Raw genomic sequence first — 14,368 nt, 5'->3', positions numbered from 1 at the left:
TTTCGTCATGCCCCACGCGGCCCCAAAGCCGACATGTTCTGGCCACCTGGAACCGCCGAGCGTCTATAGCTTAATGCTACGGTCATATGACTACAGCTCAGAAGTCACAGTGCTATGTTCTCTACGGCGCGATATATTCTCGTAGCTGCAGGTGCGCCCTGTCACACGAACTATCACGCATTCTCTAGATAGTACATGTATTTGTCTGACGACACACCACCGATCACAAACGAAATACCCACCCCAAACAACAGCCCATACCAACAGCTCGGATAAATACTTCATATGATGGAATGTAATAATATTCTATGAAGTGATATTCTGGCAGGTCTATAACTTCGTATATATTTATCTAGCGACCCGACACGTCATGCAAGGATGCAGCATCCGCATGATAAAGCATTTCACCACCATCACGATTCCTCAGCGGTCTGGGTTCAGGCCTTAGGAGCTGCTTCTCTGGCTGCTACCGTCGCCCGTCCTCTTCCAGCAGTCCCAGAAGCCGTGTGCGCGCCCGCTTACCCACGTGGCTCATGCAGCCGATCAGACCGGTGACCTGGCGTTTGGTGTACTCCTGCGGGAGAGGGTGGATGGTCAGTGATACTGATAGGGCCGTTGCAGCCCATTGGGACCGAGCTGCAGACACTTCAGTGATACTGATAGGGCCGTCCATTGGGACCGAGCTGCAGGCACAGTAGCGGATGGAGAACCGTTTGTTCCATATCCTCCTCGGGCGAGTTAGAAACACAAAACGTGCAACTCCATATTTAGTGCGCTAACTTAAAGGCATGTATCATTGATCCAACCGCGCTGACTCGTTACCTTGTGCTGTCGGATCCAGTCGTCGAGTCCCGACTCGGGCACGTAGTACGCCTTGACGTACGTCTCCACGAGGTTTCGTTCGGGCAGCGGCCGCAGCCTCGTCAGCCGCTCCAGCTTGGTGACAAACTGCTGGTAGTCGAGCTGCATCAGCGCGCGGCCCTCGTTACTGCAGCGGCGAGCAGAGGCGAACCTGGCACACAGGGGGCGGATGGCGTGAATTATCACCGATGTGATGCGCAGCGACCTGACCAGTTCAACTCACAATGAAATAGCAGTCGCAGCTGAAAACAAGCGTTCATCATTAGTCTAGATTTACTGGATTAACTGGCAACACCAAACTTAGGCAAGGCGTCATGCACTCTTCAGACTATCAGAATGTGAAACACGAAACGCCGGTACCAGAAGACGCTCACTCACCCCTCGACGAAGGCGCGGTTGGCGACACGGACGCACTGGTTCCAGAGTGTGTCATAGACGGGGCGCGGCACGGGCAGCCTCCGGCCCAGCTCCTCCAGACGCATACTAAATACCTGCAGATCCTGTGGGTGACAGCGCAGGCCAGGTCAGCGATAAGCGACAGCAACCAGCTAGCCATCTCAAACGCAATGACACGGAACTCAGCCTGTCTCTGCCTCGACGTAAATATTCATTCATGAGATGCGAAGATAATAAAGTACAAACAAGAATTATATTCATCAGAAAATAAAGTAAGCTATATTTGCGGTTCTGGAAGCAATTCACGTCATGTCATTGGCGGCCAACTGGTGACATTCGATAGTGCAGAAAAAGCATTGTATTGACATTGATATGACCAACGGGTGTAATTCAAGAAAAACTTATGCATTTACCATCATCACCTCGCCGGCCGTTCTCACCCTGAGCATGAGGTCGACGTAGGCGCTGTGCTGGCTGCACAGCTCCTTCACCTCCCAGTTGACGTTGGCCATCCGCATCAGTATGACGTCAGAGTCCATCACCCGTGACGTCACCGGAAAGTAGACCGGACCGCGCACGTCGGCCGCCGCCGCCACCGTCTGATGGTAACAGTCAGTCAGTTGACCCTTTGACTTTGGAGGGTTTACTTAAAATAAGCTAATTGACACACCAAACATCATTCTTTTCACTTTCATCCCATACTCAAGCCATAATGTTGTCTGTCAGGCTGATTATAATACTAACCGCCGCTGATAATGTCAGTTACGGTCCTCGGTCAGCTTACCTGGCCGTGGAACTGCTGCAATATCATTCTCCTCCTCATAATGTCGCCTATCCAGGCTGATAATAATACCAACCGTCGCTGATACTATCAGCTGAGTTGAGCTCACCTGGCCGTAGAACTGCTGCACGTACAGCCGCTTGCTCTGCGGTATGTTCCCCTCCACGTGACGCCGAATTAGCTCCAGCTGATCTGAAATGTTCGAGTACGGGTGAGGTACGGCGAAAAAAACGGCCGCTCATCACCCGACCGTGCCAGGGCCGGCGCAGCATGAGCAAACATCGACGTGCGTGCAAGGTCTTATGCACCGCATGACATCTGGACGTGACACAATGGTTGTCCCCCTTCACAGGAGGATCGCTGGTATTGGTGGCAGTTCATGATAATGCCGGGGCAAAAGATACCGAGTACAATCATGCAGCACTGGATCACCAAATCACGTCTAAATACATACGACCCTGCGATGAAGACCACCCACCCGCACCGTGTCTTGTCTCTTTACGCACCTGCGATGAAGACCACCGACTCGGCGGCCACCAGTCTCGCGGCGAGGCCGTGCAGCCGCTCGGGCCGGTGCAGCTCCACGGCGGTGTTCAGGGAGGCCGGCGGCACGCGGACGGAGCTCCACTGGGTGGATGGGCCGGCCAGAGGAGCCGGGGAGCCGCCCGTCGCCCGGGACGGGTCGGCACCCGCCGCCGACTGAGCAGAGCTCCTCTCGATCAGCTGATCGGAGATCCTCTGCAGCGCCGACACGAGGCGCGGCGAGCTGCCCACATCGTCCTGGCAACACACATCACTGTGGTCAGCCCCATGGTGGGCGGCGCTACCAAGTTTTCGGACGAGGCAACGCGAGGCTACCCGAAGACCTACCGGAACAACAGGCAATAATTCCCTAAGACGCCAATTATTATGGCGAATAAAAGTTTGAGACTTGCCAACCCCTTGTATCATATAAGTTTTCCTCTTATTCATCAAATATAAAAAACTAACACCCTGGCATCCTCGACCTCGTAAGCCTCAGTATGATTGCCTTTTTGACTTTTTGAGCTATCGTGGGAATATTGTAGCATTCCTGGTATAATCAAAACTAAGCAAATAATAGACACACGGACCAAGATAAAATGAAACAAAAAGCGAACCTGTCCATGTCCTCTGTATCTTATCTGCTTTTATCAACTGCCTTCATTCCTGGTTCTGTGAACACTGAATACCAGTAGTCTCTTTCCCACAGAGAATTTGCTTCTATGGGACGCACCACATTCGGGATCCGAGCTGTTTCAGGGCGTTTTCTGAATGTATCGACAGATGCAGATACACATACAGTTCGGGTAGAGGTGTACACTGTACAGCGGCAGTGGTACTTACCGGCGGCGCGAACAGCGAGTACACGGTGTACAGGTAGAAGTCGAACAGCTGGCTGAGGCACACCACCACGTCAAGCGCCACGGTGCGCAGTAGCGCCATCATGCGCAGGTACCGCCCGCAGAGCCGGAGGACGTGGAGCGCAGTGGAGCTGACGGGCGGCGCCAGGGCCGCGGCCGTGGGCATCCGGCGCGGCGAGCTGGGGATGTCAGACAACGGCCGGAGGGTTAGCACAGTGGGAAGGGTCTCTACTGTCAGCGGGTGGCGCAACGGGCATCTTATATCAAATATGGTGAGAAGAACAAACGCATTTGTATGTCACTTTGAAAATAACAGCGGTTTGCCTGTAAGACTGCCCTCCGCCATCTCTTAACTCACCTAACCGTGGTGCTCTGCCGGTGGGGGCCGTCTCTGAACTCACCCGACCGTTGTGTTCCACCGTCTCTGAACTCACCCGACCGTTGTGTTCCACCGTCTCTGAACTCACCCGACCGTTGTGTTCCACCGTCTCTTAACCCGCGCCCCGTAGGGGGGGGGGGGCCGAAACGGCCCCCCCTGTCCTTTTCGGTCGATATCTCCTAAACGGCTGGAGATATCGCCACCAAACTTTCAGGACCCCTCCGGGCATCAATTTTACACATTGTGACCAAAATTTTTCCAGAGGCTATGATAGGTTGGCCACAAATGACGTCAGAGTGACGTCATGTTCTGTCATTTTCGACCGAAAAAAGACCTTCGCGAGAAGACCTGTCAGGACTACAGCTTTGAAGATACAGAAAAATGATCAAGACATAAAAGGTGTAGAATTGACAGGGCTACAAAACTGCTATCTCGAATTTTTGAAATTTTTGAGTTTTGACCCCCAAAAATCAAAAAAGCATTTTTTTGGATATATTCACCAAAAAAACAAAAAGTTTTTTGAGTTTCGAAAAAACCGGAATATATAGATAGTGCCTACCGTCTTCTATCTACATACCAAATTTCAGATCGATACCTCGTTTTTTGGCCAAGTTATAGCGAAAAAACTGTTCAAAAATGATGACGTCAAATTTTCAAACTCAATTTTTGACAATTCTAGAACTCGTAGAGCAAAACGAAGACCACCATTAGACTTCCCGTGACGAGCTGCATCGAATCGATACCCATTTTATGCAAAAATATCAACTTTGAAATTTGACCTAATTTGACCTGACCTTGACCTGACCTTCACAAAAACGTGACCTAGGCTGGCCCCAAAGGCTGCCTAACCCACATAATCGCATTTGTCATGTAAAATGGACCATAAAACATGTATCACACGACACATTCATATTGTGACCCCCGGTGACCTGACCTCGCTGTGACCTGACCTGGTATCAGTGACCTCAGATAGCAAAGTATGTGTTTGACGAACAATGTACCATCGATGGTTTTCAATAAATTACCAATTTACTCGCTTTCACAGCACATTTCTTGAATTGCCTGTGAACGGTGAAAATCTGACCTTTGACCTGACCTGTGACGTCATCGGTTTGACCTAGGTCAATGAAATTTGGTCACAAGGTAGTTCCTGGGTGGGGCTATCGACCGCCGTTCGAATTTTGAAAATCGGCCGGTAACTTTCCGAGATCTTAGGGGGGGGGGGCCGTTTACGGGTGGTAGGGTCCGCCGGTAGCCCTACGGGGCGCGGGTTAACTCACCCGACCGTTGTGTTCCACCGTCTCTGAAGTCTGAACTCACCTGACAGCTGTGCTCTGTCGGTGGGGGCCGTCTCCAGGGGCCTCTTCCACCTGCTGCACCTTGAGCTCCTCCGACTCGTCGTCAGAGTCAGAGTCAGTCTGCCGGAGTCAAGGGTACATAATGTCAGCGGTCGGTGGGAGAGACAGAGGCTCACACAATGTGACATTGTCAACCAGCCGATGATCTAAAGTTCATACTCCATTCACAGTTTCACACTTCATGACACTTCATCGCGTTCTCAAGCGACCAGCCGACCAGCCCAGCAGCCAGCAATCATGTGTGTCCGACAGCGACCGGACAGACTCCATGCTGAATTCATCGCCAATGACTCACCATCTCAGTGCTGGGCAGGTCTCCGTCCACCTTGGCGTCTCGGTACACGTCGAACGGGTTACGCTCGGCGTCATACGTCTTCAGGAAGAGGACCCGCGGCTCCGGCTCAACGTCACTCTGCAGTAGGTGCTGCCGACGCAGGTGCTTAAACTCCTGGAGAGGAGAGACGGACAGCGGCGGTCACAAATGACGTACCTAGCATGACGTACCTAGCCTAACATGACGGTGATGGGCGATAATGCGAAATTTCCCACAGGTGACAAGCGGGGTGCGCCTACATTTCACACAAGGTAATGGTAGCATTACGCCTACATGCTGCCCTACGCTTACACGCTTACGCTTATATGCCCCGCTGGAGGGGATGGTCGGTACCCGGTCATCTCTCTTGTTTTGCTAAACGACACAATAAAGGTAACTGCTACATATTATTGTTGCCATTTTATCGGCTACGGGCTAGTATGACTTAATCGCGCGGTCAGCTAGGATGTCAAACTCGTACTGAAGGTGCAGTTTTCAGTTAACTTGTTTTCTTAAATCATTAATCGAAATCCAAGGTCCCCTGAAATGGCCAAAATCCAAAATCCAGAAATCCAAGACCCAGCCTACCTGCAGATTATGCACAGAGAAAGTCGGCTTCACGGGACACACTTCCCAGGCTTCGTTCTCGAGGAACATCCGCAGCTCCTCCAGCCGCGCGCGGTGGTACACGTGAATGAAGGCGACGCACTGTTTTTTGACGGCCTCCTCCAGCGGCCCGCCCTCCTGGCCGCTCAGCTCCGCGCCGATCTCCAGCAGCCTGCCAGAGGAGAGAACGGTGGTCATATGGCAGCATACGTCTCCCAAAGTATTCGCCAAACCACTTTCTCTAACAGGAAATCGAGCCAGTGGGTCAGCAGACATGTTAAATAGGAATTTCAAAGCATCTGAATAGCAGGAGATCCTTTTAAGCTTTATCATTCCCGGGCGAAATTAGCTGCTGATTACTCAGTTGGGTACGTAATGGGCTGAAACGATACGTGGGGAATGAGGCCCCCCCAAAAATATTGAACATTACTTTTGCTTACCATCAGTACCTAACAAATCCAATCGACATCGACTGCCCGGACCACCCACCTGTGCACCACGTCCAGGATCTGGATGAAGTCGTCGAAGTTGAAGTGCGACAGCTCGGCTGCCAGTAGATAGGCGCGTACCCGGCCCTGGACGTCCAGCCAGATGCGCGACCGGCCGTGCTCCAGCTTCTGAGCCACGTAACGGCGGTTCAGCGACAGCTCGGCAGATTCCGTCTCTGAGGAGTTGAAATTGGTTATCAGCAAAATAATGCAGTGATACCGTAGCGGGAAGGAAGACCAAAGAAAAAAGCAGAAACATGCGATATCGACTTGAAAACGTTATCTCGTCGAATACTCCCGCCCACAGGCAGAGCAAGACTTGGCGGGCATACAACAACATAATTATGCCACCAACGAGAGCAAATGTACAGCAAACGCTGCTCGAACCAGACCACACCACGAGTTACCTAAAGAAGACACTCTGCGTTGTCTGGCCGTGGTTACATTGCGTGCCTGTGCAGTGTCCAGCTCAGTCGTTCGGCGGCACCAGCCGACCGTTCCCGCGCCGATGACCATCCCCGCCCATCCAGCCACTCACCTGCCTGCACAGCCTCGGCCTCCGCGCGGCTCCGGTGCCATTGGAAGATGCAGTGGTAGTTGTAGATGATGTTCCACAGAACGCGGCACAGGTCCCTCAGGCAGGGCAGCACGCTCTCGGCCGGGACCAGCTGGACAGAACAGCGGTGGGTCAGACAAAAAAACGACAGCCTGTGACCGTCTCCATTCTGAATAAGTAAGGATTTTGCCGAAATAAACGGGTAAAATTTACCACCTGCCAGTCCGTGCATATAATGATAAAAAATATGAAAAGAGCACGTACACACATCAATCAATTCATTTCTACTACAACCTCCCCTAAGCACGTCCCAGTCTTACCGCGCACAGGTCGGGGTACTGTCGCTTCTGCACGGGCTGCTGCGCGCCGTCAGCGCTCTGTACGTACGCCAGCACCTGCTGACCGCTGGCAGTGTGCACGGCAGAGGTCATGTGCATCAGCAGCTGGTCGGCGGCCGTCTGCGTCTTGCCCAGCAGCCGGTAGGCCTCCTGCAGCCGGCTGTAGCGCTCCGGGTCGAACCGGGTGCACAACTGGCGGTACAGCGGGCATCGAGGGCTGCGGTCAGTGGTCATCATAAGTCAAGCAGCACTATCCAAAACCGGAGACGAATACCAACATGGTAAAAAACAGGAAAAAATAGACGTCATAAAATATATACCAAATGTTCCGATTGGTAAGATCTACCAGGCAGGATGGAGGTGATCCTACTGGTAGTACATCGTACGTACCTTGCCGAGACCGACGTCGAGTTGCTCCTCGACCATGTCGAGCGTGTCCTGCAGCTTGTTGGTCATGTCGCTGACGCAGCTGAACTGCCGGTAGGCGGCGGCCACCTTCAGGCACTCCTGAAGCACGTGGATGCAGCCCGGGTAGTCCTCGGCCCGGAGCAGCTCCTCCAGACGCGCCTCAGTCATTTGCTGCCAGGATACGTAAGTACAGTCAAAGAAGGGTCACAATCACAGAACGTTATAAAAAGCAGCATAACTAGCTGGCAGCGTTGATAAACAACAACAAAAGGCATTAGCGACGAACGATCATTCCACTTGATTGGTCTGACACAATCTCAAGAGGGTAAAATTCGACGAGTGAAACTGGAAAAGGGTTGCAAAAAAGCAGACAAAACAATGCTGCATTGGACGACGTTTTTACGTAAAACAAAAAAATATGGAAAACTACATTGTCTTGAGAAAAATTGATGCCATGTAAAAGCTTAGACAAATAAATATTGATCAATGATAAAACTTAAGATTGCGACACGTAGTTACCAGTGTTCGGATGGTGTGCAGTGGCCGGAGCACGGTGCGCAGCGCCTGCCGGTGCCGGTAGTTGGCCAGCACGCCCAGTCCGCCGGCGGTGAAGTGGGCCTGCGCCTGCCGCACGGACTGTCGGGCGGTCTGGCAGACGGCCAGCGTCTGCAGCAGCTCCTCCTGCAGCAGCATCACCCTGCGGCGGCACGGAACACGGCCCGTGACGACGAACACACGGGCGATTATAGCATCGTAATATGCATCAGTGAATCAATAGCGTGGCCGGTGGTAAGTAGTTTCGACGCAATATCGAACTAAGAGCAATTTGATCTCAGACAGCGGATAATCGCATGTATGGGTCAGATAAGGCCGGGATGACAGTTTCAAACAGTACTCTGCCGACTCCGCTCACTGTCATACGCGTCTCGTATTTTTCCAAATCCATCTCACGTCTCTCCGATTACTCCTATGTTTATGTTTATGTTTATTTGCTCATCACCAACAGGTACAGATAAAACCCGGTTACAGGTGAAGTCATGGATAAATATAAGATAAATCTATATAAATACACGCAACCCTTCGGACGGACAAAAGCTCAATAAAAGCCAGCTCGTGCAGCATGGAGCCTTACAGAGGCCTTGTACACTGATATCGGAGAATAAAAGAAGTCTAGAGATGTATTGTATCGAGAGTACATGAACCTCCAGGCTCCACGAATCAAACTATTAAAACGGTTACATTTAAGGCGTACCGGTTTCGTCTATTGACTTCTTCAGCGCCGTATGAAACAAGGAACAAGAAAACGAGCACAACATCAATCGTTTGAAATAAATAGCACGTATTTCTGAGAACAAGGTCAGAGTGGTCGGGTACCTCCTAAATAAAACGAAATCATACATATTTTCGTGAACATGTAACATGTAACATGTAACAATCTATTCGCAACATGATATTACAATAACTAAATAGTATTATATCAATTGACGGTGCATATATGTTTTCACTTCTCTCACTCTTTCACTCTCTCTCTTTCTCTCTCTCTCTCACTCTCTCTCTCTCTCTCTCTCTCTCTCTCTCTCTCTCTCTCTCTCTCTCTCCCTCTCTGTTCTTTCCACCTCCCTCTCTTTCTCTCTCACTCTCACTCTCTTATTCTTAATTTTTATCTAGATCAATGATGCTCAATTGTGCTGCAGATTTCGCCCATTTTATAAACCCCCCGTTCGTGTTGATCGTTTCGTTAGTTGCGATGTACGCTGCTTCGGTTGCTTTTCTAATCGCTTTTGAAGAGCATGAAGCTATAATTTCTGTCCCCTCCCAGTTCGGTAAATGTCCCGTTTTGTTCGCATGAGCCACAAAAGCGCTATGTTCCATAAAGTTACGAAAATCTCGTTTGTGCTCCTTCAGTCTAGTTTTTGCTCCCCTGCCTGTTTCTCCCATGTATGCCTTTTCACAAATCCCGCACGGTACCCTATATACTACACTCTTATCTGACTTGTCTTTCTTTTCTTTCTTTCGTATCATCTCGCCTATTTTTCGACCAGATGTCACAGCTGTGCGCGCGCCCGTCGTCTCGATTCGCTTGGCTACTACGTTCGCTAGCTTCGAATTCGGTATGGTAAGGTAACGTTCGTTTTTCTTTCGCTGTCGTTCAGTCTCTGCTCTATTTCGGATCTCCATTGCCTTCCTTTTCAGATTTAAAAGAAGGCCCTTAGGGAACTTCAGTCTAATAAAAGAATCTAAGACATGTTGAATTTCCTGCTCCAGATACTCTTCGCTACATATGCGATAGGCCCTAAGAAAGAAAGACTGAAGGAGCACAAACGAGATTTTCGTAACTTTATGGAACATAGCGCTTTTGTGGCTCATGCGAACAAAACGGGACATTTACCGAACTGGGAGGGGACAGAAATTATAGCTTCATGGTCTTCAAAAGCGATTAGAAAAGCAACCGAAGCAGCGTACATCGCAACTTAAACGATCAACACGAACGGGGGGTTTATAAAATGGGCGAAATCTGCAGCACAATTGAGCATCATTGATCTAGATAAAAATTAAGAATGAGAGAGTGAGAGTGAGAGAGAAAGAGAGGGAGGTGGAAAGAACAGAGAGGGAGAGAGAGAGAGAGAGAGAGAGAGAGAGAGAGAGAGAGAGAGAGAGAGAGAGAGAGAGAGAGAGAGAGAGAGAGAGAGAGAGAGAGAGTGAGAGAGAGAGAGAGTGAGAGAGAGAGAGAGAGACAGAGTGAGAGAGAGAGAAAGAGAGAAAGAGAAAGAGAGAGAGTGAAAGAGTGAGAGAAGTGAAAACATATATGCACCGTCAATTGATATAATACTATTTAGTTATTGTAATATCATGTTGCGAATAGATTGTTACATGTTCACGAAAATATGTATGATTTCGTTTTATTTAGGAGGTACCCGACCACTCTGACCTTGTTCTCAGAAATACGTGCTATTTATTTCAAACGATTGATGTTGTGCTCGTTTTCTTGTTCCTTGTTTCATACGGCGCTGAAGAAGTCAATAGACGAAACCGGTACGCCTTAAATGTAACCGTTTTAATAGTTTGATTCGTGGAGCCTGGAGGTTCATGTACTCTCGATACAATACTTGTCCATTTATAACTACAGTCTAGAGATGTGTTGTCTCTTAAAAGCTCATTGCACCTCGATGGGATACGGCAGAAGGTATTGTTTTTGATCGTTGCCACTCGAGCAAACGGCACATGCCAAAGAGCTGGGGACCTGTTGCGTCTGACAGGTGTCGACAGCTGAAACTGATGTAGCAGCTGAGGACAGTCAATGTGGCCGTGAAACACACCGTAAAGGAACATCAGGTCATGTTGCATGAGACGTGATTTGATCGAGGGAACGTTAAAATGCTGAAGTAGGTGATCATAGCTAAGATTTTGTGAGCAAGTGTTACTAGAACAGGCCAGCCAGATGAGAAATGTGTGCTGAATACGTTCGAGTCTTTTGAGGTGAGTCACAGCTGCACCAGACCATACCACACTGCCGTATTCGATGATGGAGCGAACATGAGCTTAAAACACAGACAGTAAAGGCTTTAAACTGACCCTGGCGCGGCGCGGGACGGCCGATCGCTGCATGCTTCTGATCAGCAGACCGACCATGCGTTTCGCTTTGGCGACCGTGGCATCTACGTGACCAGCAAAGGTCAGTTTGCTGACCTTTGCTGACCTTTGATGTATGCCTCTCTACCCCTGTCCACACCTCTCGAGCTCCCTTCCATACATCCCCAGCTCCCCCCAAAACTCCAGCTCATACCTCTCGAGTTCCTGGCTGTGCTCCGGCTGGCAGTGCAGGATCATGTCGGACACCTTCTTGGACACCACCGTCAGCTGCCGGCGCAGGATCTGACGCTGGCCGTTCACCAGGTTCACGTCCATCGTCGGAGGGAACCGCTGTCAAACACCGAACCATCAGTGAGACGACTACCTAGCGAGACGGAGATAGTTTGTGACGATAAAGCGCATCGGTTTCGCTCGGTGTACACTTGCGTTCTCAGGCTCACTGCGTGATAGGTACCTATTCTCACGTCGATAATGAAAATGGCTCGAGAGCTCTGATATCAGTCATTCATAAATCATGACGCAAAGACGTGCGATGTCCCCTTCTAAGATGTAATTTATCACTGAAACAGCACAGTGATGGTTTATGCCTATCGTCACCCACTGTGACACAAACGGCGTAAGTTTGTATCAACCTTCAATCAAAATTTCATGTAGAATATCGTTTCACAAGCTTGCACCTCTGACCTCGTCATCTCTGCTGTCCGACTCTGACCTGGAGCTGCTCGCGGCAAACCTCGGACGAGTCCACCGTCTGGAAGAACGAGCCCTGGATGCTGTCCAGCACGGCCTGCTCGGCCTCTGGCTCGCTGACGTCGTTCGAGACGCAGACGCGCCGCTCCACCGCCTCCGCCGAGCTGACATCGCTGGTACTGGAGACCACGGCCGGCAGCACCGACTGCAACGACAGCGCCGTGAAAACGTGCACCTGATTCGTTGAAATATTTGTTTTAGCTAGAAGTTTTATGGGTAGGCAGTAGGCACCATAGTCAAACTTATAACTAGTTTACCAAGATGGTTTGGTCAGCAAAATACTTTTCGTGTTTTCGGTTCCTTCTATTCTTGTTTTAGGGGAGCATTGTAGCGTTCGGGCGGGAACCGCGGCAAAGCCGCGCGGTACGCGCTCGACGGTACTGAACGAGAAGCGAGCCGAGTGACCACCAGGCGGCGGAAGGTAGGCAGTCAGCGGGCAGCGGACTCAGGATAATCGCCGTCGAGTCGCGGGACACGGAGTTACCTACTGCATGGTTTCCCTGCTCATAGCTTGCAGCTTTGGGTAAGCATTATGAGCTTCAATCAAACATATAATGACTAGGTAATGACTGACATTAGGTATGACAGTTGCTGTTACTGTGACTCTATGATGGTCCATTACAAAAAAGGTAACTGTGGAGTGTGGACCATACAGTGATCTAAGAAGTAGCGAGCAGAACCTTCATATGAAAGGATGGTGAACTCCCTGCTTGGAAATCATGCTTTCATATAGGTGAACAGAAAGTCCAGTGGTGTAGGTAAATGTACACAATGTAAAAATTGATGCACTACAGAAATTTCTCATTTCTCACCGGCTTGTTCATCAGTGTCTTGAACTTCTCTTTCAGATCATCCATGACAAAGATAAAAACAATGAAAGTCTTCAATTATAACTGACAGAGATGTCACCTGAGAGAAAAGAAGTCTATGTCAGATGAGGAAGTAAGAAGTGTTGTCCTTCAAACATTAAAAATCAACCAAGCCAGTAACCCTAGCAGCATGCTGGAGCAATGCTGCAATTGCTGTTGAATCCTCCCATGAAAAACATTTATTTACTCTTAGCTTAGAACTCACTGTTTAATGCCCATTGCCCCATGCTCTCTATTCATTTTGCTTTTATTTTCTCAACTTCATTTGAAGACTTAAGACAAAGACTAACTAAAGGGGTAAAATAAGATGAATTGAGGAATGAACACAGGAATAGCCATAGTGACTAGTGTAATTTCATTTCATCAATCAATCTTTACTTAGCCCTTGCCAGACCTATGAAGCATTGGGCATCGTTCTTTTACAAACACAGCATCTGATCAGATCATCAGGGGATGGGGCACTGGTGGGTACGATTACCCTCATCATTTCGCCCCTAATAGAGCTAGAGCCTTGCCAGTTGCTACAATCGAACATGTACTGTGTGCTACTAAAAGATGCAGCGTTCAGCGACTGTTGGGTAGGAACTTGATTTCGATATCTCGGGGAACAGGTCACGGTGACGGGTGACCTTTACAGTCTACAGAGTACGGACGCATCAAGAGTGACAAGAGACCCAAAGTGCAGGCTAGGTATTGATAAATGCCTTTGTCAAAATCATGTCATAAAGATTTTGGTTGAATTTATGCTTTGTGGTGTGAGTGGGGCAGCATTTGATTTAATTCATTTGACATCAGTGCTTAGTCATTTAATTTTGATTCTGATAATCATGAGACAACGAAAAACAACACTTTTTGCTATTGATAACCTTGATAATAAAGCATCTTATGGTCATCATCTAAATTCAAAGGCTGCACTCTAAACAAACATAACTGCAACAATTAAACAAAATCCAGCCCAACCACTCCCACACCTCCACACACACATCAACAACACGTAAATTCAAGAAAAAGTCAATGATAACAAAGCTTATGAAATATCTGTATAACGATGACGTCACAAACCTTTCAAAAAGATCAAAAATAGAACATAAAAACTCATATTATCTCATTTATAATGTCTGATCAATTTCCTAATTTTTTTATAGAGATCAATAATTTCAAATTTTCTCAAATCACTTTCTTGATACTCGCTGAAAATGGCTCAACGACTGGTAGCTAGGACGTTATCTTTGACGTCATAGAAATGTTCACAGACGATACGCAATTCCAATAACAAAATCTAAGGAGCGGTG

At 49.0% G+C, this 14,368-nt stretch overlaps 1 protein-coding gene across 6 annotated transcripts; it reads right to left on the bottom strand.

The window, feature by feature from the left end:
* Window positions 1–180: 180 nt before the first annotated feature.
* On the bottom strand, window positions 181–14,078 carry LOC122389391 (syndetin-like). Of its 6 annotated transcripts, none has more exons than XM_043381337.1 (19): window positions 14,060–14,078; window positions 13,020–13,116; window positions 12,170–12,352; window positions 11,651–11,787; window positions 8,386–8,563; window positions 7,849–8,037; window positions 7,441–7,650; window positions 7,103–7,232; window positions 6,566–6,740; window positions 6,059–6,248; window positions 5,453–5,605; window positions 5,120–5,217; window positions 3,404–3,599; window positions 2,545–2,818; window positions 2,148–2,230; window positions 1,698–1,856; window positions 1,240–1,361; window positions 823–1,012; window positions 181–574 (listed from the first exon to the last, which is right to left on the bottom strand). In XM_043381337.1, the coding sequence occupies exons 2-19, from the start codon at window positions 13,062–13,064 to the stop codon at window positions 467–469; spliced, it is 2,820 nt and encodes a 939-aa protein (XP_043237272.1). In that variant the 5' UTR covers window positions 13,065–13,116; window positions 14,060–14,078; the 3' UTR covers window positions 181–466. The 6 variants fall into 6 exon arrangements, with proteins under 6 accessions (XP_043237272.1, XP_043237270.1, XP_043237273.1 ...); XM_043381335.1 differs by having other exon boundaries at window positions 14,048–14,070; XM_043381338.1 differs by having other exon boundaries at window positions 14,037–14,065.
* Between the last annotated feature and the right edge of the window lie 290 nt (window positions 14,079–14,368).

The sequence above is a fragment of the Amphibalanus amphitrite genome, unplaced genomic scaffold (assembly GCF_019059575.1).
Source record: "Amphibalanus amphitrite isolate SeventyFive unplaced genomic scaffold, NRLGWU_Aamphi_draft 000357F_arrow, whole genome shotgun sequence".
Taxonomy (NCBI): Eukaryota; Metazoa; Arthropoda; class Thecostraca; order Balanomorpha; family Balanidae; genus Amphibalanus; species Amphibalanus amphitrite.
This window is presented reverse-complemented; position numbering and strand designations above follow the sequence as displayed.